The sequence below is a fragment of the Odontomachus brunneus genome, unplaced genomic scaffold (genome assembly GCF_010583005.1).
Source record: "Odontomachus brunneus isolate Ranch 3 - 2012 unplaced genomic scaffold, Obru_v1 Obru_scaffold_031, whole genome shotgun sequence".
In the NCBI taxonomy this organism is placed as follows: domain Eukaryota; kingdom Metazoa; phylum Arthropoda; class Insecta; order Hymenoptera; family Formicidae; genus Odontomachus; species Odontomachus brunneus.
The window spans coordinates 429,215-456,315 of record NW_022639481.1 but is presented as its reverse complement, the minus strand read 5'-3'; the positions used below and the strand labels follow the sequence as shown (position 1 = coordinate 456,315).

The 27,101-nt window shown below is 42.3% G+C and overlaps 1 protein-coding gene across 10 annotated transcripts in view; it reads right to left on the bottom strand.

Annotated features, from left to right (window-relative positions):
* LOC116843282 overlaps positions 1 to 27,101 on the bottom strand; it is a 274,864-nt gene that overhangs the window by 52,613 nt on the left and 195,150 nt on the right. For 4 of the 10 annotated variants that reach the window (XM_032813588.1, XM_032813586.1, XM_032813581.1 and 1 more), the window contains exons 1-3: positions 9,930 to 10,426; positions 5,156 to 5,658; positions 3,300 to 3,542 (exon numbers count right to left, since the gene is read on the bottom strand). The exons of 1 other annotated variant lie outside the window; for it this stretch is intronic. In XM_032813588.1, coding sequence (XP_032669479.1) covers positions 3,300 to 3,542; positions 5,156 to 5,369 — 457 coding nt within the window. In that variant the 5' untranslated portion in view covers positions 5,370 to 5,658; positions 9,930 to 10,426. Of the gene's footprint in view, positions 1 to 3,299; positions 3,543 to 3,715; positions 3,744 to 5,155; positions 5,659 to 9,929; positions 10,427 to 27,101 lie in introns of those variants that run through there. 5 more of the 10 variants (XM_032813583.1, XM_032813582.1, XM_032813584.1 and 2 more) reach the window with 5 other exon arrangements.

Genomic DNA, 27,101 nt, shown 5'->3' with positions numbered 1-27,101 from the left:
CACACACACACACACACACACACACACACACACACACACACACACACACACACACACACATACATCACATACACTCACAGACACACGTACACACTCTTTCCCTTTTCGGATAAAGCGCGGTAGAAGAGAAATTGGTCTCGTTGGAGCCGTAGAACGACAAGGCGGTACAAAGGCTGTGTTGGCTCCGGCGACTTTCTCGAGTACCACTCGTGCACACGTTTTCCTCTCCAGCTGCACTCAACCCCAAAGCAGAATTCTTCCGGGAGGAAGGCAGTCATCAGCGCACTTTTTACTCCAAATTCGATGCGTCTTTGGCAGTAATAGTAATCCCGTGCGGCGCGTAACGCGTTTTGCACGACGCCGTAATGCGTCCGCTGATAACGGTCTGAATGTTCATTTTACGTGCGGGTAAACAGCAAAATTAAAAGATAATTTCGACGAGTAGCCAAAAGAAAAGACACATCAGCCAGTTAAATCCGTTGCCCGAGTGCGAGAACATTCCACGCTGGGAAAGAAGCGATTATTATATCCCTTGAAATTCAGAATAAAAGAGAAACCCGTGGAAACTATATGAGTTTCGATATCCAAGCATCCAACATCCAAAGAGTCAGCGGAATGTAAAAATTCGCAGATTTGAAGCCTCGCGCGCTGTGCTAAATTTAAGACTTCTAAATCTATTGGATGACTGGGCACCATAAAGATAGAAAACAGGCGGGGAAGATCGCGTTTCAAGTTTAACGCCCAGGGGAGATAATTCCAACGGCTTAATTCATTTTTCTCTCCTCCGCAATGACGATCCGCGATCTGAATCTCGCCATAAATAGCGGAACCGCTGCCGCGGCCGCCGCAATCGCGGTAATTGCGGTATCTTTAAAACGAGCTTGTTCCGAGAAGGTTAATGCTTAGCCTAGAAAGCGCCGCGGAAATCCAGCGCAGCTTATCTTGTTTATCGGAGCAGATAAGAAGTGTTCTCCAAAGCGGCGATAAAAAGATTAATCTATTCTTACATCGATGGGGAAGGACGTGTCTGCGGAAGATACGTTACACTCTTTACTAAAGGAGGACTGAATTACCTGCGCGTGTAAATTAATATTTACGGCGCGAATCCTACCCGCTGACTGAAATTAATCTAGCAACCGCGTGAAATAGGCAATATTAACGCTTCTTTTTTTTCATAAATTTCGCGAAACACGTCGCAATAAAGCGGGCGAGACTCTTCCTCTCTCTCCATCTCTTCTTCCCCCCTCCTTCTCTCTCTCTCTCTCTCTTTCTCACACTCTCGAATGAATGTGAATGGCGGCGGCGGCGTTTGATTTGAAATCACATTTGTTCGCGGGAGCGCAATATTAAAGAAAAAAATGTGAAAATCTACGGGCTCATGGCGGGCGTATCGTCGCATGAAACGAGCGAGCTGACACGGCGCAATGGTGCGGTTTTGCGAGCGATATCTCACGGCAGCTACGTCGAAAGCCCCGGCCGATCAATTCGATTTGGAATTCTTGCAGATATTTCCATACGCTCGTAAATGGCACGGCGACGCGAGTTTAACCCACTCAGGCCGCCGGTATTGTAAAATGGCGAATACGCGCGCACCGGTGGGTGCGATCGACCGACCGTTCGACCGTTCACTCGACCAGCCGACCGACGAACCGACCAACCAGCCAACCAACCGACCGACCGGCCGGCCGGCCGGCCCGGCTGGCAGAATGAATATATACGAACGCGACGAATGAATTTATAACGCGCGCGCGAAAGCCGGATCCCACGTGATCGTTCCTTCCACGCCGGCCCGTAAATCGATGGCAGCTGTTTTACGCAGTTGACCGTGCGGAAAAACTCGTTGCAGAGCCGAATGCACCCGCATAATCGCGAGCCGGCGAGACCGAACGGCCGATCTGATCCCTCTTTTTTTTGGGACAGATTGGATATTTCGCGTGTCGCGCGTCCTGCTCCGAGGGAAATCCGAGAAAGTTTCAATTCAACGCCAGAAGTATTTCCGCCGTATCATCGCCGGATTATCATTCGCCTGCAGCTCGTTCCGCATCTCTCTCGAATATGAAGATTATCGTGTTCGTATGAGAAGATGTGAGGGTACTTGGGCTATGTGTCTGCATTTATCTCCTATCAGACTTATGGGGACATTGATAGTAGCCCGTCAAGATGCTTCAGTCTTAAGTTAGATCAGATTATACGCTTGATTAAGAACCATTTAATTGAATAAGTTAGCTCTTAATGCAGCGCTGTCAGCATAACCCCGGGGAGTTTTATATCTACTCGTGAAAGTACAATAAGTGTATTCTTCATTGAAATGCTATACTCATAACTGATGGTTCAGTTACAAATATAGCATCGCAATCAGTAAACTTCCGCTCAAAGGATCAGCAATAACAACTATTCCCATTACTGATGCACTCCGTGAATACAGACAGCGCCATTTCGTTCAAGGCACATGGAACTCACTAATTCCATTGACACAAACAGAAAATTGGATTTGGTACAACAAATTTGTGTATTATAGAGTCTACAGTAAAATTTTATTGGTCAAGATCAATAAGAAATAAACTGGAGTAGTAAAATAGGAGTGTTTTCACTGAAAATCAATGAATATTTACTGATCATCGGTGAAACAGCTTTTTTACTGACTCATTTTAAAAGAGCATATAGTGAAAGCATAGCTTCACAGTTATGTAGCTTTTATACTCAGATATCCGGAAATCTAACTGATAATCCGTCGCAAATACTCGGATACTGGAGTATTATTCGGATATTCGGATTTCTGGATAGTATTGAAGTAGTTGGATGATACCAGGACAGTATCCGGGGTAGGTATTATGAAACAATTCGCAAAGATTTCCGATCGGAATCGTCCGATTACTTTTTAGATTGTTGTGATGTTCTCTAGGGAAAAGGGAATTACTGCGACCGGTAGCTCTTTACGAATAGTTTCATAACATCTTTATCCTGGATACTGACAACACACCACTTCCTAAAAGTGGATTATCGGCTGAATCTGCTGAAATTGTAAGTTAACTTCGCCTCTCGAGAACGGATAAGTGAAAGTCATCTCCTGATGAATCCGTGCACGACAAATTCTATCCTATCTAGGACAGAATTCGCCGTCCGTGTCTTATAGATTGGAATCTGATACTGGTATCGAAATCGATAACTCCCGTAACACCACCACTGCTTACTACTACTACTATTACTACTACTACTTCTATTACTACCACTACTACTAATGATGTTACCACTACTACTATTAACAATGTATCCCTATTTGTGTGATTACTCGCACTCACTTTCGGGCTGATGAGGAGCGTAGATGTTGAGATAGAGACAATCCTCGCTCTGGTTCCTTAGATTCGGCAAGTGTCTCTCCAAGTACTTGTACCTGACCGGCTTCACCTCCTCTTGTAGATTTGGCAGGACTTGCGGGCAAACTGGGGCAAATTCCAACGACCGCCGTACTTCTCTCCATGACCGTGGCGATTGTGGCGGTGAAAATCTCAAGGATCCCACCGGAGGTTCCGCATAAGGGATACCTAGTACACACAAGAGCAGATTATCTCAGATACAGGTTGTTAATTGTTTCTCCGGGATGATACTTAATGAATTCATCGGCCGGAGTGTTTATCGCGTGGTAAATTTGCCCGGAGAAATTAACTTTTCTCCTGACGGTGATTAACTTCACCGAGAAGGAATCACTAGAGCGCACCTTGCAGAAATAATTCCATTCGCGACGAGCAACGACCACTAATCTCATTCTGAATTGATCCGCATGCCATATTATCAATTTCTCCCTCCCTTCCTCCCCCCCCCTCTCTCTCTCTCTCTCTCTCTCTCTCTCTGACGTCGAGTTACGATTAAATTCTATTTCATTTTGCAGCTAACGCAGTTTGACTTCGATTCTGATTCAATCCCGAGACGCGATTTTAATCTCGACTTCTTGATCCAATTTTACAGACGATTTTTCTTTCGTTACGTTAATATATGTTTTAATACAGTCCCTTGCGTTCACAAGGTTAACACACCCTGAGCGGGAACTAGTTTGTCGAGCGCGTTCACTTTGGACGATCACCAAGATCAAGTGATGTAAACTCGGCTTTGAGTATACAAAGCGACGCACACGAATGCAACTCGACGCGTGGTGATACGACTTGACGGACGCGCACAGCGCGAGTCGAGCAAAGATGGAGAAAGGCAGAGGGTGAGGCGCAGCGCGGCGGAGGAAATATCTGTTCCCGAAATACACGGGCGCACGGGCACGCGCTCCTCGTTTTCGTCGATCCTTTGACGTATCGGGACTCTCAAAGCGCGAATATACAGCTGCTAGGAAACTTTTGCTTACTGACCGGAGCCGAGCCCTCTCTCTCTCTCTCTCTCTCTCTCCCTCTCTCTCTCTCTCTCTCTCTCTCTCTCTCTCTCTCGGAGTATCGAACGTTATCGAGGTACCGTTGTAGTAGGATGTTGCATATGAAACGTCGGCTTTGCGTCAACCAACTTCGCATCTCCAGCGGGATTAAATGTATTCAATCGATATAAATAGCTTCACTCGATTCCCGCGTATCGCTTCTCTACAAGAAAAGCGAATTTGCGTTTTTCTTGAATCGTGACGATCCCCTCTAATCCACTACCACTTTTAGCATCAAATACGACAGCTAGGTGTAACGCGAATGAAAGAAAATGCACATGGATCATGCTCATACATAAATCTAGTTGTGCCAAGCAGATTCAGTAGTACAGTACGGAACAATTAGTTGTGTAGTTGCTGTGTGTGTAACCAATTATGACTGACCACTGAGTTACAGTAATGATATTCAGTTGCTACAAGCAGAATGTATCTATGATAAACATCATTCCAATAAATCTCTGATTGGCACAACCAAATCACACGTAACTATATTGAGGCAATTGAGGTACTGTAATATAACAGAATCGCATATCAACCATACGCATATCATCACACAGAGATAATTAAATGATGCAACTGTGCCGCTTGCAACTAAATATTTCTGGTTATGAGCAGCACATCTTTTTCGCGATAACGAAATTTTGACTTGCATTGAAAAACAAAGATTTTCTAAATTTTCATTTCTGCACTACGTTATTTGCCACGAATGACAATCCCTTAATAATAACGATTTCTAAAACTTACCTACGAAAACATCGACCAACTGCAAATTGTGAATGGTTCTCGGTTGGACCACCTTACCGCGCAATCGGCCCTCCTTCACGCGAACTTCCCTCGTCAATATTATTTCTTTGGAGCGCCGGTGATGGCCGTACTGACTTTGCGATTCGTGGTAATGTTCCGTGAGAATCTGCGTGCAAGCCAGCAGCAAAAGGCCCAGCAGTTCCAATCGCAGCATCTTGAGTGTTTGTTTCGCGTACGTTGATTTCACAGCACCAAATTCAGTTCATCCTTTGCGAGCGCGTCACCGAGATTATTAACACTCCGAACGCACTTCAGTCGAATTCTTGCGTTCTGTTTTGCATCATTAACTTGTCAGTTTAACCAGAATCAAATCAGTACAATTTACCACCAAATTTAATTGCCACCATCATCAAAGCAAATAGTTAAATGGAATAAACAATTCTCTGCTAGTCACAACGGAATTAATCGACGATTAATTTAGTCGAAGCTTAGTAAAAGTCACCCTAAATTAAGAAATATTATTAGCATTTATAATCCGTATTATTTTATTATTAAAGGCTTTCATCTCTTCCATTTCTTGCAACATTTCTTATACATTCTCTAATTTGTAAGGATCCTAACGACACTATTTATTTTGATAAAATTCATATCTTTTTGGGCCATTTTCTCCTATTCCATTCTTTCCTACGGTGAGACGCACTATTTTGATATTTATGTGTTTCTGTCTACACATGAATCTACTCACGAATAACTACAATTTTATCAAAAAATAATTTAAGATTTTGAATGCCGCAAAATGGGGCTCTAACTTGGCAGCACTCTTTTTCTCCAAGAAATTCAAAGAGGACTATACGAAAATACTCGGGTACTACTAAAAATAAATAGATATTTGAATATTTGTAAGCAAAAACTTCGGATAATACCCATCTTTATCATTGTTGTTGTTGATTTTTACAGCAATTAATTTTGCCTTTTGTTATTTTAAGATATTGCACTGACAATAAAACCTAAATACCCACATAGTTGGTAGTACCCGAGTATCCGGATATTGACAGCACTGAGAGAAGCACAATGCTCGATTGTGTCGTAGGAAAACATTGCAGAACGCAATTTCCAAGAAGCTCACGACGGTGAACTCGGAACAACGTGCGTCTGCCGCGCGTAACGAAGCACACACCCGCGTGATTGAAGTAAAAATAATTTTTCTGACCCTTGCTTCCCGTTAGACCGAGCGCGAACGGAGCAACTGCTCTTTTGAATGCAGTTCGAAGCTTTCCATTTCCGACGCTTCCGTTGCCATGCGAGTTTTTGCAGGAGCCGCTACTTCTCCGCATGTGGGGTTCCTCGCATTTTCGTAACTGTCGATGGACTTCGGGCGCAACTTTATAATCCAAAATTATAATTCATCCCACGAAGTTCAACGCGATATCTTTGTATGTTTCTTTTGAATTTTATCTTTACCAATTCTAAGTCGCGGTCGAGATTTTCACTATCAAGCAGCGTGTACTTCACATTCAACGTGTCCAAAAAATATAATTTCGCTCGTTGCGTTTGAATAAAAATTTTCCCTTATCGATTAACTCTTTGCTGGGCGAGATTAAATTTCACATTTTGGTATTCATTCTAAAGACTGAAGCGATTTTCCGCTGAAAAACTCGATTAGCATTTCGATAGTAATTGTCACATTGGCATACAGTTCTCTTGTTAAAAATTCCAAGGAATTAAGTTTCAATTTATCCATTGAAACGCGGAGCTCGCATATATTCTATTGTTGTTACTATTTAATTTGCCGCCACGACTGTTGTAACGAACACGGCATTCCAATTAGAGAATGCGAGCGGAGGAATCTTTCCGCGAGGGAAAGCGAGCCCTGTGTGCTCGATCGAAAGCCGCGAGAAAGCGAAGTTTACCAACAGGCGGCGTGTTCTATTTGGGGCGAAAATAGAGTACGTGCAGTCGCGCGAGCCACCGCTCTCTCTTCGTACGTGCGTTCACCCTTGTTTGTCCCGCCAAGAATATCGTCTCTGGAGGACATCGCCGAGCGACGCCGCGTGTGGACCCTTCGGCTTACAACGTTGCCCGTCAAAAACTAAACACTGCAATCCTAAATTATCCACGCTGAACAAATAGTCAGAATTAGATCGAAATTGATTCGAGCGAAAGGCTTCCTGCTCGTGTCTTTCGTTTTTTTAATCCTTTTCATGATTGATTCTGGCTAATTTTGCATAGAGAAAAGAATGATTAAACAATCGTGAATATATAAAAACAATTTTCAGATATCTTCTAATGTTATTCTAAGAATTCTTAACAATTCATTCGAATGATTTAATGATTCAGAAATGCGAGAAACTTCTTTGATTGTGATTTTCTTAGTGTACTGCACTGCGAGAAAAAATGTTTAAAAAGTGAAAAATATTTGTTCGATGTGGGGATACTGATACTGTATTTTTATTATACTTAAATATAAATTCTTTTATTTAAATGGAATAAACAATTACTTTCACGTAAAACTAAGATTTTAAGAAAATATATATTTTCTTATTTGGAAAATGTTTTATAATATAGTACGAAATATTTTTTTTAATGATATTACAAAAGAATATAAATAAATATATTATTAGTATCTATCCAAATAAATATTTTTCGTTTCTTAAATATTTTATTTCTCTCAGTGTTCCTCTTGAGCAGCTTTATGTTTTTAGCAAAGCCTTGAATTCACACCATACTGTTCTGTAAATTTCTATTTTTAACCACTCATTCTCGAGTAATTTAAAGATCTAAAAGTGCAAGCAGCGTCCCTTCATTATGACGATTCCTTCAATGCTGCGTTTCCCCTCGCGAGATCTTTTGCTTTCAGTGGAGCCCTAAATTTATTCGAGACGGCCCTGCAAGTTTCTATTTTTATATTTTTCCTGATATGATCAGCGCGCGCGCGCGCGCACAAAGTTAGCCCTAGATTCGTGATATTTTACGGTGTTGCGAGGAAAAGTTTTGCGCATAAGAGCTTCGTAATATCTTCGCGCGAGCACGAAACGTCGACATAAAAACTTCGTAAAGCGCCGATTCGCACGTTACCGTCGGGCGACAAGTCGCATTTGCGCAAATTCGATCGCGTGACGGGTTGAAGTGCATGCTCCCCGACGTCGCGATAATAGTTCACGCGCAGTTTTGCAATATATGCGAACGTTTCGTAATTCTGGCACAATTTACGTCAGACAAATGACGCCGAGTTCGAGAGCGACCCGGGGAAAACGCAAGAGAGCGCGACCAACTAAATCCGACTGTTGCGACGTTTACGGTGAGCGAACTTTTGAGGAGCTGCAGTTGCGCTACGCGATTTTCAGGTCGTATCAGATCCACTTGTCAGCCTGATGTAGTCTGCAGCAGCACATGTATCCCTTTCAACGTGATACTTTAATCATAAACCGCCCCGGAGACCCTAACAACAACAACTACTCCGCTTGGCTGTGGCACAAATTTGTTGATTAGCAGTGTCATTAAGACACCCATTAGGAAAATAAACACAAATTGAAATTGCGTAGAAATTCTCCTGCACGCTCGTAAACGACATGACATTTATGCTAAGAAATTTTTCACGGATCGGTATTGAGATATTGGCTCTCGTTAATGGGAGAAAGGAGAAAATGTAAACCAACTTTCGCAGCTGCGTTTGCGTCCCTTAAATTGCGCGGGATTCTTTTCTTCTCGATGTTTACGTGCACGGTCTTTTATTTCTGGATCGAAATCACATCTGAGGACAGGATATCCTCAAAATAAACGAAAAGAGAACGAAATTGAAATTAATAGTCGGGCATTTCTTGGGAACTCGCGCTGTGAAGAGAACGCATTCGTAATGAGATTACGAGCTCCGCGGACATTTTTACGAGACACTTCGTTTTCATTGTAAAAGGTCGCAGCCGATTATTTCTGACGGCGGCGATGACAGCTGAGAGGTCTCTTGCTCACCGAGCAAAGCCGAATTGCACATTTTCGCGTCAACGAGTTCTCTCCCCAGGGGTGAGAAATCGCAACGCGAGTGTGATGCGCTCGATATGTTGCCATCGAATGTTACGTTTTTATTTATACACCCCAGAGTAGGGAAACACTCGCACTGGAGTATTTTTTGTCTTGTTGGATACCCTTCGCGCAACAGTAGTATTAAAACTTTCATGAGGCAGCGAACGAGAAAATGCTCGAATCCCGTGTAAAAATTTTACACGGCCCTTTAGCACTTTGTTAAATTAACAATTTTGTAGATTTTGAGGAGGAAGAGAGAAATTAAGAATTTTCGATTAAAACACACTTTCGGAATCCCTTGGTGTATTTGGCGGGGAAGAGATTGCGTCTCTATATATTTTATTATCAAGAGAAAACATACTTTTGTATTCTCTTTATAAAAATCTTCCGCACTCGCGTTTGCATCTTCGCTTGTTTTTGAATTTGATTTTGAATTTGATATTTCACTGACTGGCCCCCCCCCTCCCCTCCCCTTCTCCTTTATAATACGCAATGTGAGAAAGAAATCTTTTCAACAAACTTTTTTGCACCCTATTTCGTCCCTGTTAAGGGATTAAAAGTTGAACGAGCGGGCGTGAGCGATTATTGTGGCAAATCCTATTTCGTCGAGCGCTCGTTGCGGATAAGCTTGCAAGAATTTACCGCATCCATCATTAATTCTTCTTTTTACTATCGTCGATGTTTATGATAGATTTTCGAGAGGTGGGAAAATCCTGCCGCGTTATCACGCTCCGCTATTGCGCTATTGTGCCCTTACCTCGCTGAGAAAAAAAAAGGAATCCTATTTGAAGGACTTTGCGGCGAATTCTCCCTTGACAAAAGCGCACTTGGCGTTATCTATTTGTTAAGCTGGTTACATCGTTACACGGCGATGAATTTCTGTATCCTCTCTTCGATTCTACAGCCTCCCCGGAAAGTGATCGAACATCGACCCCTTTACCCTTCCCTGCATCCTATTCGGGAATTCCCAGCGGCACGATGAATTCAGTTTCCGCGGCTGTTTCTCTTGACCGCGGTAAGAATTCGGAGTAACTCGGAAAATAATTACACCTCACAGTCGGGCACGCGGTGCGCGCGACAACTCGGACGAGCCAGCGGAAGTTTAACGCGTTTCGGAGAGCAGACCGCGTCTGTTTGACCGAAAATCCAAGCCGCGAAGCCCAAACGGCCGGCTGTTAGGTAATTGCGCACTCGTGATCTTTTTCGGCGCGGCACGGGAGCACGTGTCGAAAGCTTCCCGTTTCGTCCCGACGAATCTCGCGAGCGAACTGAGCCGGCGCGCACGCGAGAGAGAGGCGATTCTAAAATTAAACCGCGAGTTCTCGAACGAAGCGCCGCCGGGCAAGGCGAGTTCCAAGCGGGGAACTTTTATTTTCGGTGAAACCTCGACCCCCCCGTCGTACAGATTCTTTCCGCGAATATGCACCCGCTCGACGGCTGCCTGCACACGGAGATGTATCGACGCCGGGAGAGGATACTTGTACTGCGAATACTTGTTTGCTCGTTGATCCGCGAGAACGGGAGTCGCGAGAAGCATGAGTTCTCGTCCTCGTAGTCAGAGAAAGAGAGAGAGAGAGAGAGAGAGAGAGAGAGAGAGAGAGAGAAAGAGAGATGCTCCGCTCCGCGAAGCAACTTGATAAATAGCGTCACGATATTGTGCTCGTCAATCTCTCGGCGAATTTCTCGAGCAGAAAAGACGCCCACATTAGAACCGTTTAGATAACGGCAGAATTCGGCGGCAGAAGATTTTAACGTCGGTAGTTTCCTCCGGCACTACTCCATTTTCTTCAGCGGAGAACTCATGCTCGCAAAATTATTGAAATTCTCGAATCCCCTAGGCGCATTGCATTTTGAAGCGTTGGACGTGGTAGAACACGTTATTTTCGATTTGCAAAATTTCTCATGGGAAGACAAAGCTTGCCCACCGAAAATCCACGATCTCGACAAATTGCTGTTGAATCGATTTTCTTTGCAATTGGTCAATTATTGGCTCAGGTTGTGTGCTCAAAGTGAGCCGAGAAGAGTTATATTATGATTATATCTGTGCGGCGTCGAAATTTGTCGAGTACGTTGTTTGTGCGTCAGATTCAAATTGAACGCGCTGCGTCGGGTCAGCTTTGATTCGACTCGAATTGAATTTCAAATAATTTCTGAATTATGACTCGCTTTCGTGCACTGAATGCGCCTCTTTCAGCGCATAATTCGGGTTTTGTTGGGTAAATGCGAGGACTCGGCGTGAATCGACGGCGAGCTTAATAAGCGTAAGGGGCTCGCGAAATTAGTTTTGTATCCGAATTATCTGCTTCGCGTCTACGCATATGTACTCACAGCGTATTCACGGGACGTAACGACGTGTTAAATCTACGATAAGAAGACTTTGAGACGAACCTTTTAGGGCGCGGGGGGGTGGAGGGGGAGGCGGGTTGGTTCCACGACGAGAGTAGTTCCTCTTCAGAAACATCTCATTTACGTTAATGAACTTACCTCGTCTCCCAGACATAAAGAGGATGAGGGAAGGATAGGTGCTGCCTAGGATCTTCGTCTAGATGAATTTTATAACTCGTGGAACTTCAGCTACTTAGAGTTTAAAGATTCCGCAAGCTGCAGCGCCTGCTGAATCTTGCAATTCTTTCTCGTTTTCAAGCCTCCGATATGTTGAATCCAGCATTCTTCGGCTCCTTTCTTTCCATCACTCAAATTCCGGTTTTTCGAGTTTTTATAACAAACTCATTGTAGTCTGGACAGGCGGAATAATCCTTTTTTAATGAAGCAGCGGGCCAGAGCTTTTTTAATGAAGCAGCCATTGTTATTTGGATAAATTGTTACTTTAATAACGCATCGTTTGTAATTGTATTGCGCGTACGCGATACCTGAGAAATTTGGATCATCGGATCTCCGTTGAAATATGTAATTGCCCGGCTGCACACGCGGTCAGTCGGGACGCAATTTCATCCTTTCGTCCCTGCGCTTTATAATACGAGGATTTGCCGCGACATCACCCTCAAAGCCTCTTCATAAGTTTGATATATTATTCAGAATAAGCCGAATCTCAGGCGTACTTATTTTGCCGGCCAAGCTGATAGCAAGAAGGATCATAAAGATCTCCGCTATATTCGCCGTTACATAATACACAGCTCGGCGATGTTTTCGCCGGCAGGACCACACCAAACGTCATCTCTCTTTTATCCCCGAAGGATCCTTATCGCATTCGTTAGACCCCAAATCCAAATATTACGCGTCGGCGATGCAATATCGTAAATGCAGCATGATCAAGAATATTACTATCGTTTTCTGTTCTTATCGTACTGTTACAGTCACCAGCATTACAGTCACTTTATATTTATGGATATTTTATCGTTATTTAATAAATGGAAAGCATTATAAAAGTAATAGCAAATATAACAATATACATAATGATATGTATGTGTGTGCACGCGCGCGATAACGTCCCAATGGTTTAATCTTGGCAATTTCATCTGGTTTCACTTCTATCTTTCACAAGAGTATCATTTAAAACCTGTTTTCCTGAATTTAATTTTAGTGCGCTTTGTGGGCTTTAATGGGAAGAGATCGTCGAATTATTTGTTTTCCCGTTGCATCACAACACCTCCGGTAATTAAATAAACTCACTTTCTACCGTTTCGCTCTTTATTTCCCCATTTTCCTTTTAGAGACGGAGGACGACAGCACGTGTTTGCGTGCAGATAAATTTCTTTGCCTCAGATGTTAAATATACACAGTGGCGTTGTTATTTGCAGTGGCTGAAGTTTATTTTCGTTCGGTCTTTCTCGCGAAGCGAGAAGTTATTTGAACGTAAAACCGGCTGCTTCCGCGGATATGGCGGTATTCTTCGCGGTGAAACGGTTATTGGGCGAAACCTATGGCGTTGGTACATCGGCTGCAAGGCAAGCCGGCGTGTTGTTGTTGTCGTTAGAGAGCACCGAAGAAACTTCAGATTCAGATTCCGCGCCGTACGGTAATTTTCTTTCAGCTTCTCGGCGTTGTTTGTCAATCGCTGGTGTGTTATCATTTTCATTTGTATCCCGTTCTCTAACGAGCACAAATTGTGCTGGAAATATTACCTCCATTATTGAGCCATCAAAGAAAATGTCCGGTGTTTGTAACTATAATCACGCAAAGAAATGATCGAAGGGAAAGCATTTTTGTTTTTATTGAATTCTCTACACCATAACGTTAGTGATAATAACGTATATTACTGCTACTATTTTCATGTATTAAAACGACCAAGAAACATGGTTAGGACCAAAATTAACTCTATATTTTAGTAAGATTATTCATCTTTTCTCTCTCTCTCTCTCTCTCTCTCTCTCTCTCTCTCTCTCTCTCTCTCTCTCTCTCTTTCTCTTAGTGATGGCTTCTTAAAATTAGAGAAAGTCCAAAGCAACATTAATTAATTAATTAAGTTCTCTGGATTTCTCAGTCTGCAATGTCTCGATTCGATATTCGGATTTCCAAGTCCTCGAATTCAAGATTCTCTCGAGAGATCTCCATCCTTCCATATTTTACACGAATATGAAGATTTGCAGGCTCTTGAGAGGCCCTTGCAAATTCGCCGCCTGCTAAATTGTAAAATTTTTGGCTCGGCGACAAACGCTTCACTTTCCCGCCCTGTCACGTTCCTCGAGTTTCGGCGCTTTAATTCCCTTGAAAATTGCCACGATACTATTTCTGGGTCTCTTTTTCCCTGCACGCTGCTACAAGACGGTTTTGCGATCGAAGCGCGATTTATTACGGCGATACCGGCCGCACGCTGCGTGATTCGCGCGGATTTAACGGCGGCGCCTGTAGCCGAGAGTGGTCGAGATTTATCATCACCACGTAGAAGAGCCTTCCGACACGGCTGCCTACCTCGCGGGTGGTCCTACGTCGTGATAAATCAAAAAGTGGACGCTAAGGGCGCGCTACACGTCGCCGGAAATGACCGACGAAAGCCCAACAAGAATGTCTTGCGTTTCCTTCGCGCTAAATGCCAACCTGACTCGACCTAAACGGCGATTTTGACAGAAACTCAATACAGGTGCGGGCATTTCGCGAGTCGTGTTTTAAATTCTAAATAACGCGCATGCATAGTCAGGGCGCGGTACACTCGAAAAGGGAGGAGAAAAAAGAGAGGAGAAAAAGAGGGGAAGCTGAAAGAGGTGAAGCCGAAAGGGCACGTTTGCAATTTCGCTGTTACATGTTTGCGCAATTGGTTGCAAAATTCTCGTTCAATTATTATAAACGGCTGAGTGATATTTATGTCGGCCGAATGTGCCCGTAGTTGCACTCGATATCGAGTGGGCGAAAGTATCGCCAACTAATTAAATCGAAGCGACGGCGATAGGTTATCGATTCCTCTCGGTGTCGTTTGGCGAAATTCTCCGCTCCGGTTGTATTTCTTGCTGAAGGGGCGCGTTTATTTTTTTCTTTCTCTTCTCTTTTTTTCCTTTCGCGCGAGTAATCGCGCGAAGTTGGCCGATAGAAAGGGAGCCCTTTCCTTCAATTTGGTGGAGAAAAAGGAGAGCATAATGAGCGGCAAGGATTTAAAAGCTAATTAAACTTCGCCGGGAGGGCCACTCGCCTTAGCTAAGTAGAACAATTTACGGTAGCTCGACGTTCGAGAGAAGCGTAGCTGCAGACAACTTGGCGCGGAAGATCGAGAGGAAGGAAATCTCGCAACGGTTCTCGGAGGAAGTTCGATAAATACGATGGATCAAAGATGGTAGATAGCGGGATTCTTGTTGAGGAGTGTGCAAACGAAAAAGAGAAAGTGAGGGAGAGAGAGAGAGAGAGAGAGAGAGAGAGAGAGAGAGAGAGAAAGAGAGAGAGAGGGTAAAAGGTAAACAGAGATAAAAGCCGACGCACACGCGGCAAAAATCAGACGGACAACAGCGGCTGCAGCTTCCGGATTACGAAAACACGTTTCGCTCTTTCGTGTAAACATAGAATATGTTTAATAAATTCAACGTGAACATAAGAGATGATAATAGAAGCAACGGTGCGTAAATACGGAGCTGTTATTTATTATCTTTCTTACGAAAATATCGATGCAAAATATCGAGACGTGGTAAATACGTGCGCGCTCACGTACTTATGTATGTGCGCGTGCGTGAGCGAATCGCAATACGTATCGCTGTGCGCGAGAGAGGGCTCGTTTCTTCTCCAGTATGTTTTTTTTCCACGTGGCGTCCTGCTTGATCCATCATGTGTCCTGTCGAAACCGGAAGCACGGACGACGCAGTAGCAATTAATTTCCTTTAACGGTCGCGTGAAAGCTCGCTCCGGGCGCAGTAATTAAATGGGATCGGCCCCGTGCGAGTGGCACGCACGTGTCGGCGCGTGCATGCACGTGTAAAACGTACGCACATGTTTCCTTTGGAGGGGCGGTGGATCGATCGATCGAAATTGCTGGCAGGAAAATCCGTCTGTGCGGCAATGTGCAGCCGATTGACCGCTTGGTTTGCTGTCAATCGACGTGTATCAATGGAGATTCGATATCGAAAAGTACGCTGTTGTTTTTCTATAAAAAAAAAATATATATATATATATATATATGTACACACACATACAAACAACTGCAGGTATTAACACTGTGAATTTAATCGCTCCAGATGCGCCGGAAGCGCGTTCACAGCGTTGATTTTTTCACGGCTGACCGAGGGGGAAAACGGTTGCCAGGTGTCAAAATAAAATTATACATATTATGTTGTGCCCGCGAAATATAAAATTGCACGAACACTGCTTTCGACAACGTTAACGCGATTGAAAACATTGCGAATGAAAGGAACTGAAGCCAAAGAGAAGTTGATTCGAGTTTTAAATAAACGCGCGAGCTCTTTCTCTCTCTCTTTCTCTCTCCCTTCGCCACACTCACTTCCATTCTCTTTCTTTTAAAACACACAATATCGAATGAGAAATATAAATACGCAGGAAATGAGTATTTATAATCATAATGTTACGCCAGCTCCATTTGGCCAATTATTCCAATTTTTAGTACGCACAAAATATCACGCCTCAGGCGAGTGTAAATACCTGAAATATTAATTTTGCATGTAAACAATGCTTTATGCATCGAAACACACAATACGAAGCTTCAGCTTTTAATCCTCTCCTTTTTCCACTCGGACTTACTCGCTAAGCTTTTCTGGCGTTTAAAATATTTGTGCGTCGAAGTGACTTGTATTTTCATTTTCGCCAGACGATTGACATAAATTCGTAAGCGTTATTTTTCGCGTCTTTCCAGTTTAATGCACAAATGTTTGTGTCAGTTTATTTCGTGCAGAACTGAATTTATCAAAGATATAATTGATAATTAAAGATACATTAATATTATCCACATGTGAAATAATAATACAGGAACAAATGCATTTGCCAGTTTGATTTGTAAATATCTCAGCGAGTTTCTTCATGCAGAAGTGAATTTATCAAAAATAGAATTAATAATTAAACATTAACATTGATATTATCCATGTAACTAAGGTGATCAGATTTTCCAGTTCTGAATTCGGGACACTTTATAAATGTGTGAAGCGGGGGGCGGAGGGAGAGGGATAAACAGATCCGAAAATGATTTGATAATTATTGAAAATGATGACAAATCGGTGTCCCGAATAGCATTTTAAAAAATTCGGGACAAAGGGTGAGAATTCGGGACGTTTGGTCATCTTAGCTGTGTCGAGAAGGGAGGAGATTACTCCGTAATAATGTATTTACGATATATCTTGACGACCACACGTCGTTGTTTTCGACACTCTAATACTTATTTCCGCAGGAGACTCGCAGGACATAAGCGAAAGATGTATGGAGTACGGAGCGTTGTATTCATAGCAGTTGCTCGGCATGAAAAGATCGCAGATGCGTGCGCTGTCAATCACGTATACCAAGAGTTCATTAACGCGCCAAAAGTGCATGACTGTGAATGCGCCAGTGATGCGAACGAGGTCGCGCGTCTACAACGACGCGATCTACGGCGGACGCCTTAACCAATCGCGTCCGCTTCGTACTACGAGGTTGTCATCGTAGTTATTCAATCTAGACGTTGGTAATGAATCGCGCGAAATGCTCGATCTTTTCGCGCCAAGCAGCAGCCATGGGCACGCATCGATACACATCGCTTCGCGTTTCTCGCGTCTTTTATCCGTCGAAAGTGAGTCCCGTGCGTTAATAAGTCTCGGGAGTGTCGACAATAGCGATGTGCGATCGCCGGGGCGTATCGTGAAGACGTCATTTGTAAGTAATCTTCTCGTTTCTCCTCGTGGTATATGCAGCCGGTGCTTGTCGCAATGTGTCGCGCCGACGTCCCTTACATTTGCTAATAACATCGACTCGCTCAAGTAGCAATAAAATCGGACGATCGTCGGATTTACGGGAATTAGAAATGTGATGACAATCAGAGAGAAAGAGAGAGAGAGAGAGAGAGAGAGAGAGAGAGAGAGAGAGAGATGAGGAATATTCGAGTGATTTGGTCAGCTTGTTAGGAAAAGAGATACGGAGAGAGAAATATCTCATAGAGCGCGTTCTTTTCGGCCGCGGCGCAATTCATATATTGGCGTATGTTTTTAGCGCGACCATCTTGATTCTCGATCTTTCTACATCGAGTAACCGCCGATTGGACACATCGATTGACATCGCTCCGCATTTTACGCGTCTTTAACTCGTCGAAAGTAAGTCTCGCGCAGAAATAAGTATCGGGAATGTCGAGAATAGCAATCACCGAGGCGTATCGTGAAGACGTCATTTGTAAGTAATCTCCTCGTTTCTCCTCGCGGTATATGTACCAGGTGTAGAAGTATGAAACCGGAATTTTTTTATACAAATAAGACGTCTGTTGTTCGAAAGTGATAAATAATACTTTATTCAAAATAATTTCCACTGTTTTGAACACATTTTTCCCACCTCTCTGGCAGTTTATGAATGCCGTGCCAAAAAAACTTTTCATCTTTTGAAGCGAACCAGTTATCTAGCCATTTTTCCACATTTTCATACGAATCGAAGCGTTGGTTAGCGAGAGCGTGTCCTAGCGATGCGAACAGGTGATAATCGGACGGAGCCAAGTCTGGAGAATAAGCCGCATGCGGTAGTAATTCCCAACTGAACGACTCGATCGTTTCCTTGACCCGTTTTGCTGTATGTGATGGGGCATTATCATGGAGCAAAATGACATTGTGTTGCCTTTTTGCATATTCTGGTCGTTTTTTAGTCAATGTTCGATTTAAATCGATCATTTGTTGTTGGTAGCGATTAGTATTGACGGTTTGACCAGGTTTCAGCAGTTCATAGTTCATAGTTCATAGTTCATAGTTCTTCGTTCCTCACGTCAAAATCACCACTTTTGAATTTTTTAAACCACTCGAAACACTGAGATTTACCAAGAGCATATTCACCGTAAGCTTCGACAAGCATTCGATGTGATTCTGCAGCAGTTTTCTTTAAATGATAACAGAAAATCAATGCTGTCCGCAAATCATAGTTAGTAGGCTCGAAACGTGACATGTTTAAGGTTATACAAAAATATACTAGAGAATGAAAGTTGGGGTTATGTTTGTTGACAATATTCGTCAGCTGTTAGGAGAATATAATAGCGCGGCAGTAGCGGTCTTACGGTCACTAAACTGAACGCTGGCACCATTTATAGGGGAATTCCGGTTTCATACTTCTACACCTGGTAAGGTGACCAGATTTCCTAGCCCTGAATTCGGGACACTTCATAAATGTGTGAAGCGCGGGAAGAGAGGTAAAAAGATTCGAAAATTATTTGACAATCATTGAAAATGATGACAAATCGGTGTCCCGAATAGCCAGCGAATCCAGAAAAAATTCGGGACAAAGGATGAAAAATCGGGATTGTCCCGAAAAAATCGGGACGTCTGGTCACTTTACATGTGACATAATACAAATATGGGATAAATATATCTATCAGTTTGATTTATAAATACCTCAAAGCGAGTTTCTTCGTGTGAAACTGAATTTATAAAAAAATGTAATTAATAATTAAACGAAAACGTTGATATCGTTCATATGAAATAATACAAATATATCGGACAGTTCGATTTATAAATATCTCAGCAAATTTTTTCGTGTACAATTGAATATTTATGAAAAATATAATTAATAATTAGTAATACATTAATACTGTATGACATACAGTATTTACAGCGACAAATGTATCTATAATACTAGGACGATCTAGATAAATCTATAAGCTGGAGTAGCATTTCGATGATGCATTCGAAATGCGTGTTAATCGATGAAACGTAATAAAGCAGCGTGTAATATTAATACGCCGGCACGGTGAACGCTAAATGATCAAGAACACGCGTCGATAACGTAGCAGTGCTCGCGCGACTAGACAGGACTCAATGTCATCTCTCAAGACAATACGCACACACGCGTATAGGTGGGGCGACGTACCATGCAAGCCGCCATTATGGCCCCGGGCAGGAGAGCGATCGGAGGAGCAAGGGACGTCGCGCGCTGTTTACATTTCTTTTCCGAAGCGAAGCAAGCGTGCGTAAAATCACGTCGCTTCACGAGCATGAGCACGGGCCAGAATCATCGTAGATAAGAGCGGCGTTCCGAAATTTCACCGGTAACTATATTCACGTTTCGTTTTTATTAGGCACAATAAAAGGAATAAGGAACAGGGAACAGAGAATAAGGAATACTGAAAACAAGAAATAACGCTATTCCTCTGTTCCTCTATTCTGCGTTGATGAATTAGGTTTCATGTTTTAATATTGAACTGTTCCTTATTCTCTGTTTCCTGTTCTCTCTCTCTCTGTTTCTTATTCTCCATTCCCTATTCCTTATTCCTTTTATTGTACTCAGCCCCTTAGACTTGAAACTCGAAAAAGATTCGCGCAATTTGATCTTGTATTGTCGATACTTTCGAATACTTCCGTATTCTCGAACCGTCGGCAATGCAGAGTGACTTCTTGATTGATATAGCTAATTATAAGCTATTTATAGCTAATTATAGCTAATTATAGAAACTATTTGTTTGTCACAGACGTAACGGAACTTGCGACTATATCGCGAAAGCAGACGCCGTTTTAGTGGATGCTGCACCGGAGAAGCCGGTGCGGGCCGAGCGGGGCCGACTCGAAGGTGAGACTCACAGATTCTCTGCATTTCCCTTCTTAACCCTTTGCTGTCGAAAGCCCGGGAGTATGGTCATCCGACTAACTCGAATCACGACCGCAAAGGGTTAATCCACCTTTATGCGCGCGGTTCGCGTTAAACCTGACCCAACCTGACCGAGATTAACCGAATTCGCGAATCTAATATCGCTAATTCTCTTTTCTGTTTCAGAACTTCGGTGCAGCGGAGTGCAGCTGGTCCTTACTTCGAAACGTTCCATGAATCAAAAGCAAAAAGTATGAAGGTTTAAGGTGACGGGCTTTTAGAGAAAAAATTTTAGAGTAGAATTTCGTTGGAATCAATGCGATTTATATTGTACACGGAGAGAACTTTCTGTCAAAGGTTATAGAAGTTTGTGGCTGCGAGATATCCCACATTTGGCCATAATTTATTATTCTTCTGTTTCACATGTGCTATTCATATTTCAGAAATTGTAAAGTCTGCTATTAGCAAAATTTATTATGTTCTTCAAGCAAAATTTATTTTGTTCTTTAGCGATATATACATATGTACATGTATATAAACTCAATTGAGTTTGTTCTTCGCATTATTATATTCAAAGGAAAAAACACAGTGATAACAACTATAGATAACAATTAATATATATAGATAACAATTATACGAGTTTTATATGTAAAATTATAATATGTATAGTTTTTAAGACTTTTTTTCGTGGTTATTGCGACTAAAGCTTTAATTGCAATAACTACATGCAAAACAGTTTATTAAACTATATACATTACAATTCTGCATACAAGGTTCACACGACTAAACCTTTAGTTGCAACAACTGCAAAGTAGTTTATTAATCTATACACACACAAAGTACAATACTCATATAGTTGTCTTAGTACAGATTATGTTCTTTTCCTCTGAGTATAAAAAATATTAAAATTGAAAAAACATTATATGAAAGAAGAGTTATAACATAATCTCTCCGTGTAACTTTCTACATATTGGGATTTATATGTGTATGTCGAACGAAATGCGCCGTTCAAAACATTTACACTGAGAGAAAAGAATGGTTGATCTAACTAAAATTACAGTTATTTTCAGCCCCAACTATATTTTTTCATTGTTCTAACACGACGCAATGGTTGTAACTACATGCACATGATATTATCGGCATTAATGTTATAGTAGCATTTAACTTAAAAAATGTTTTTCTCGACTACATAATTATAGTAATTATTTTTCTATATAGTAAAGTAGGAGTTTTTATGATTATAGTTACAAGTGCCAATCATTTTTTCTCACAGTGCAGAAAATCATTCTTATAAATGGCTGTAATAAATAACTGAAATGTCGCACAATTAATCCACGCGATATCTAATCTGTAATAGAGATATTCGCACGAACTTAACGTTTCTACTGTTTACTCCCGTGTCTGCTATAAACAACGAAATTATTCGACACAGCTGTCTATCCGGTATGATCTTCTGATTGTTTTGAGCGGCGTATAATGCGCATCAATTTTGCGCCATCGCTCGCATAACTCGTTTTCGCGATCGCTTTTCTCGCGCTGATATATCTCGCGAACATCGCAGTCATTAATTTTTTAGATGTCTCATACGTTCTTCCTTACGTCGCGATATAGTGTATCGCGTGAGATACGGTGCTGTCGGCTATGAGTAACTCTCCATAAAAAAGCAAACCGCGGATGTAAAATGAAAGCTCCTTCTTCATTTACGCGTCTTGCGTTCGTCGCAGAAACGCGATTGCCACACGTTTGCGATTATTTGCTCCTGAGAAATTCATATAATTCTGACCGTTCCGCTCGCTAGATTTCCGCGCGATCTCTCCGCAATTATTATCTTTTCATTGCTTCGCGCGCTCTCGATTATTTATACTTACATTCGCGTCGTGACCTCATGTCCTTTGGAAAGAGCCGCCGAGAGTTAAATTCTCACCGAATTATTACGAGAATAAACTTGGCGATGGGATCGGCGATGGTAGTCTTCGCGGCGAAATTGCGGAGTTCTCCTCGCCAAGTATCGCCGAGCTGGCCCTTCGCAGAATATTGCGGAGTAATCTCCGCGCAAGAATTGCGGAACCGTCGTGCGTGAGGTTATCACGCCGCGCTCGATTAATTTCCGCGTCGATTTCGCGATCGGCCAATTTTCGGTTATTATATTTACATTCGCGCGTCCCGAGCCCTCAAGACCTTCGGGAGAAATTCTCCATGAAATTCGCCGCGTTATTGTTACGGGAATGAACTTCACGATGGTGTCGGCCCTCGAATAAGAATAGCGGAGCTGTTTTCGTGAAATATCGCGAAGTAATCTTCGCGCAAGAATCGCGAAGCCATCAAGGATGTCACGCCACTCTCAATTAGTGCTCTCGCGTGTCGCTTTCGTCGATCCCGCGATCGGTACGGTCGATTGGCGAGCATTTTTTCTTATCGAGCGGACTCGCAGTTCCCGTCTTCAGCTTTCCTTAATCGAAATCGTGAGGATATGGCCCCGAAGTGAATCGTGAATTTTCGCTGGCGTCGTCGTCGTCGTCGTCGTCGTCGTCGTCGTCGTCGTCGTCGTCGTCGTCGTCGTCGTCGTGACGACGCTGCAGCGTGGAGCGTCGTTAAAACGCGAATATTAGTCGCGTCGCGAGTGCAGCGAAGTGCAGCGAAGTGCGATATCAACGTGGCGCGACGGAGACTACGGACTACGGACTTCCAGATGCGGAGCGACGGGATTCAGTAGCAAGTTTTGTCGAAGGACCTGGCCGAATGACCTGACATTGTTGGGCCCAGCTGGACGTCGATGGATTTCGTCGCAGGGTGGTGAGTACTGTATTCCAGCACTCGCAGAGTGTGTAATATTATGCAATATGCATGTATCTATTCGCGTAAATCACATTGATTCCGAACGAAGTGGATGGAGGGAATTATTTTGTATTATTATTGCTTTCATATTATAATATTCATTGCTATTATAATATGGTTATACATATACATATGGTCTGACGCGAGCAAATTCGAGCTATTTCGGCAGATATGTTGTTCTAAAGGGAAGCATTCAAAATATTCAGAAAATAGTTAAACATAAAGGAGATGATAGTGGGGGATATTTTGCATATCGATATCGATGATCTCAATGCACATTGAAGCAAAGGATTTAGATGATTGTGACAACGAAAAATCGATAAAGAAAAGAAATAGTCTGGCTAACCGAGCTGAGCTGACGTTTTAGATAACGGGCGATTGCGAGATTGTAAATACGAATGAAGGAGGCATGGCAGTTGTTAGTTAAAAGTTCTTACTTTCGTATATACATGCCTACGCTGATTTGATCTCGCGCCAACAATATATTTCGAAACTGTCGCGACTGTTATTTAAAATCGCAAACATTTAAATAGCCTCTTCATATAAAAACACAATATCCAAATATTGGGGGGGGGAGATTTCGGACATTTCTGGTCAAATAAAACGATCATATTTTCGGGCCGTTGTAGCTTTATGAAACAATCGTGTGTGAAGGATGACAGATCGAAATGGTGCATGCGTTGTTTCATTAAATTGCAACGATGAGAAAATCGTTTTATTTTACCTGAAAAAGCCGAAATTATTTGCATAATCTAATAGTACTATTATTTACATAATCTTTATTATTTACATAATCTAATAGTACTATAATCAATCCATATATATCCTGAAACTTAGTTAAAGTCGAAAATCTTGATATGAAACCCGAGTCGAAATTTAGAATCAATATACACAGATAAATATATAGTGATGATAACTATGTATAACTATAGTTTAATAAACTATTTCTTAATAATTGCAACTAAAGTTGAATGGTTGTGAAAACTGTACTTAGCTTTCTAATTTTAAATAATATATATTGACTCTACATATCAGATTCTTATAATTGTTACTTACACAGTTGCCATTACCATGTATTTTTCTCTGAGTGTACTATGAGTCCTGCAAGAATACAATAGTACGATTCTGACAACGCCCTTTAGGCAACTTCCATTTTGAATCCGCCAACTTTTTCCTTACGTTTCAATTCAATTTTCTCTCAGTTCAAATTTAAGTTTCTATCGATGCACTGAGAAAAAAATAGTTGAAAAATTTTTTTGTGTAATATAAAGTTGATTTTTGTCAAATGAAGTTAATTTTTCCGGGAATAAACTGTATATCCCACGAATAAATTTCTAAGTATTTTACTCTCAGTGCGCTTCTGAACACACAACTACTATCTTCTCTCTCCCAACTTGTTGAGAAATAAATAATTGATTCCTTAAGATCTACTGCTGGCCCTTCGAATTCCGTGGGATTTGCAGGACTAATACAGAATCAAATGTTGGAGTCGGGAAATGTTGAGAACAACAGGCGGCAGATCGTTGATCGCGTTCGCCTAGTCACGGCTCTGCGCGATATCACCGACCAGCTATGATCGCTTATAACTTTGAAACTATCGTGAGTCCGACGTTACGATTAATTAACCAATTTCTGGCTTTAATTAAGCTGCAGAGAATGCTCCATTAAAATATTATACAATAGTTCCATGACAGCTTGCGTACGTTTCGACATGTTACAATTATAATTTCACATTTAAGGGAATACTGGAGTGGATAACGAACTCCAAAAAATATCGATAACGCAGAAACCATCGTTACACAATCACGTTATCCTTTTAGTATTTTTTGTACATATAGAACTTACGTAAATGCCCGTTGTTTTTTTTATTCTACGAAAAATCTAACCACGCATGTGTGGAAATCTTTCTGAAAGCTTTCTCGATATTTTTAAGCTTCTGAATTCAGATGCGAAGGTAAAGCAATGTTCTTCAAAATTTTTCTGTTTGGAGCATCCACATTTTCGGCATGTACAAGCTGCGTAAATTAGGCAAATATTACGCTAACTGACAACTTGAGATTAAATTTTTTTTTTGTTTTCCTCTTTTGTTTTGCTCTATATTGAGCAATGCTCCTATTTATTTTTTCACGTGTTTCCATTGCATAAAAATTTGTAATTCTATACAACCATACGACGCAAGCTTTGCAGAAAAATGGTAGTACACTGTCGATAATTTCTTCAGTTTCAACATTTCCTTAACATATAAAAGGAAGCACGCATTGACATGAGAATTTCAGAGGAGGAGTACGATTGTCAAGTAATGAAAGAGTGAATCGCTCGTGGTGCATGCGCACGCACACGGATTTAGCACTTCTAACGCACGTTGGCGCGATGATCCGTCATGAATATGCGCATTAAGTCCGCGGAACATACGCGAATGGGAGTCCTTTTAATAGAATTTAATGTCATCAACCCCGCTTCAACGTCGAACTTATGTGGGACGCGTGCGGAGTAATTAAATATTCCCCGGTGGGTACAGCTGTAAAATTAACGACCTTTTTACACGAGACACTGGACGCGCCTGTTAAAAGCGATAAGCACACACTTGCCGCCCGTACGATAGTGGCTGTATAAAAGACCGTAGGCCTAATAAGCCCGTCTTTGCGCGAGAAACCGGCGAGAGTCCGGGAAGTATGAAACGGCACGCGCGGCAAATCGTTAGAGTTCTTAATCTATTAATTAAACAATGGCAGTGCTATCTCGGGACTCCTCGCGCTCTGTTTAGCAGCGTATCCGGATATCGTGATAATCCCCGAGGTACATTTGATAATTAGGAAATTCTCGCGAGAGGAGTTCATACGTATAATTAGCAAAAATGTTACGCGCTTCTGCTAGTTCAATGAATAGAGACTGGTGAGAGGCTATCCAGCGTATCCGGGTGTGAAGCGAACGGTATTTAGGAGTTTTAGTTGGGCGCATTTGTTCCATAGCTCACGGAGCTTCTTGTTTGGCCGATTACGATAATGCATATATCGCGTGTATCCAAAACCAACCATTTCGCTCGCCTTTTGTTTTCCCTCAGGCGCGGCGTCTAGAGAGGGAGAGGGGCAGAGAGTCGTAGGCGCAATTTTCCGGAATCGATATAACGAGAGGGGCACGTTCCCGAATAAGGAATTTCATAAACGCGCAATTTGCTCAATTTATTAACCGAGAAATTCTGCGCGCGTGAGGAGCACTACAAAAGACGCGAAATAATAAAACGCGCGTTTTTCCTCGGATTCCATGACGCATGCAGCGCCATGCATAATGCCACGTTTTGAATTGCATTCGGGACGGGAATGGCAATTTTTGAATAATAACCGCACGGCGCGTCCGCCCCGGAGTTATATTTATTTACTCTATTCGTCGTATTTAAAAACTGCGACGCAACCGGATGAAATTTCGTTGAAAATAACAATACTCGCGCCGACGATCGCATAAACGCTCGTTGTTCTGAAATTTCGACCCTTCCGGAATTGGAGTTGCATTCGTGCGCGCGTGGTCCCATAACCTTCCGTTCTCGAATTTCTCGAGCCTCGAATTACATCGCGCGACAAAATGAAATTTCTCCTCGCGCGCCCACGCGCGATTCTTATTGATTTCTGCGCAAATATAGCGCGATTATTTCTAATAAAACAATGCCACGCGTCGCGCGATGTGTTGTCTTTGTTCTCTTTTATGTACACGCGGCGTCACGGATGACCGAGACATTCGCGAAATTGAGGGTTATACAATTTTGAGCCTTACACATGATACTTGAAATTGAAAATCGCTATCTTTTCGATACAGTCATGATGCACGAATTTGTAGATGTATTGTGCGAGATTTTCGATTGATACTAGTGGAAAAAAGTGTTGAAGCTATTTTCAGCGCGGTATATACATATAATTCATAGTGAAAGCTGCTAACCCCAATCGCAGCGCGATATGTATGTAACGTGCTGAAGGGAGGT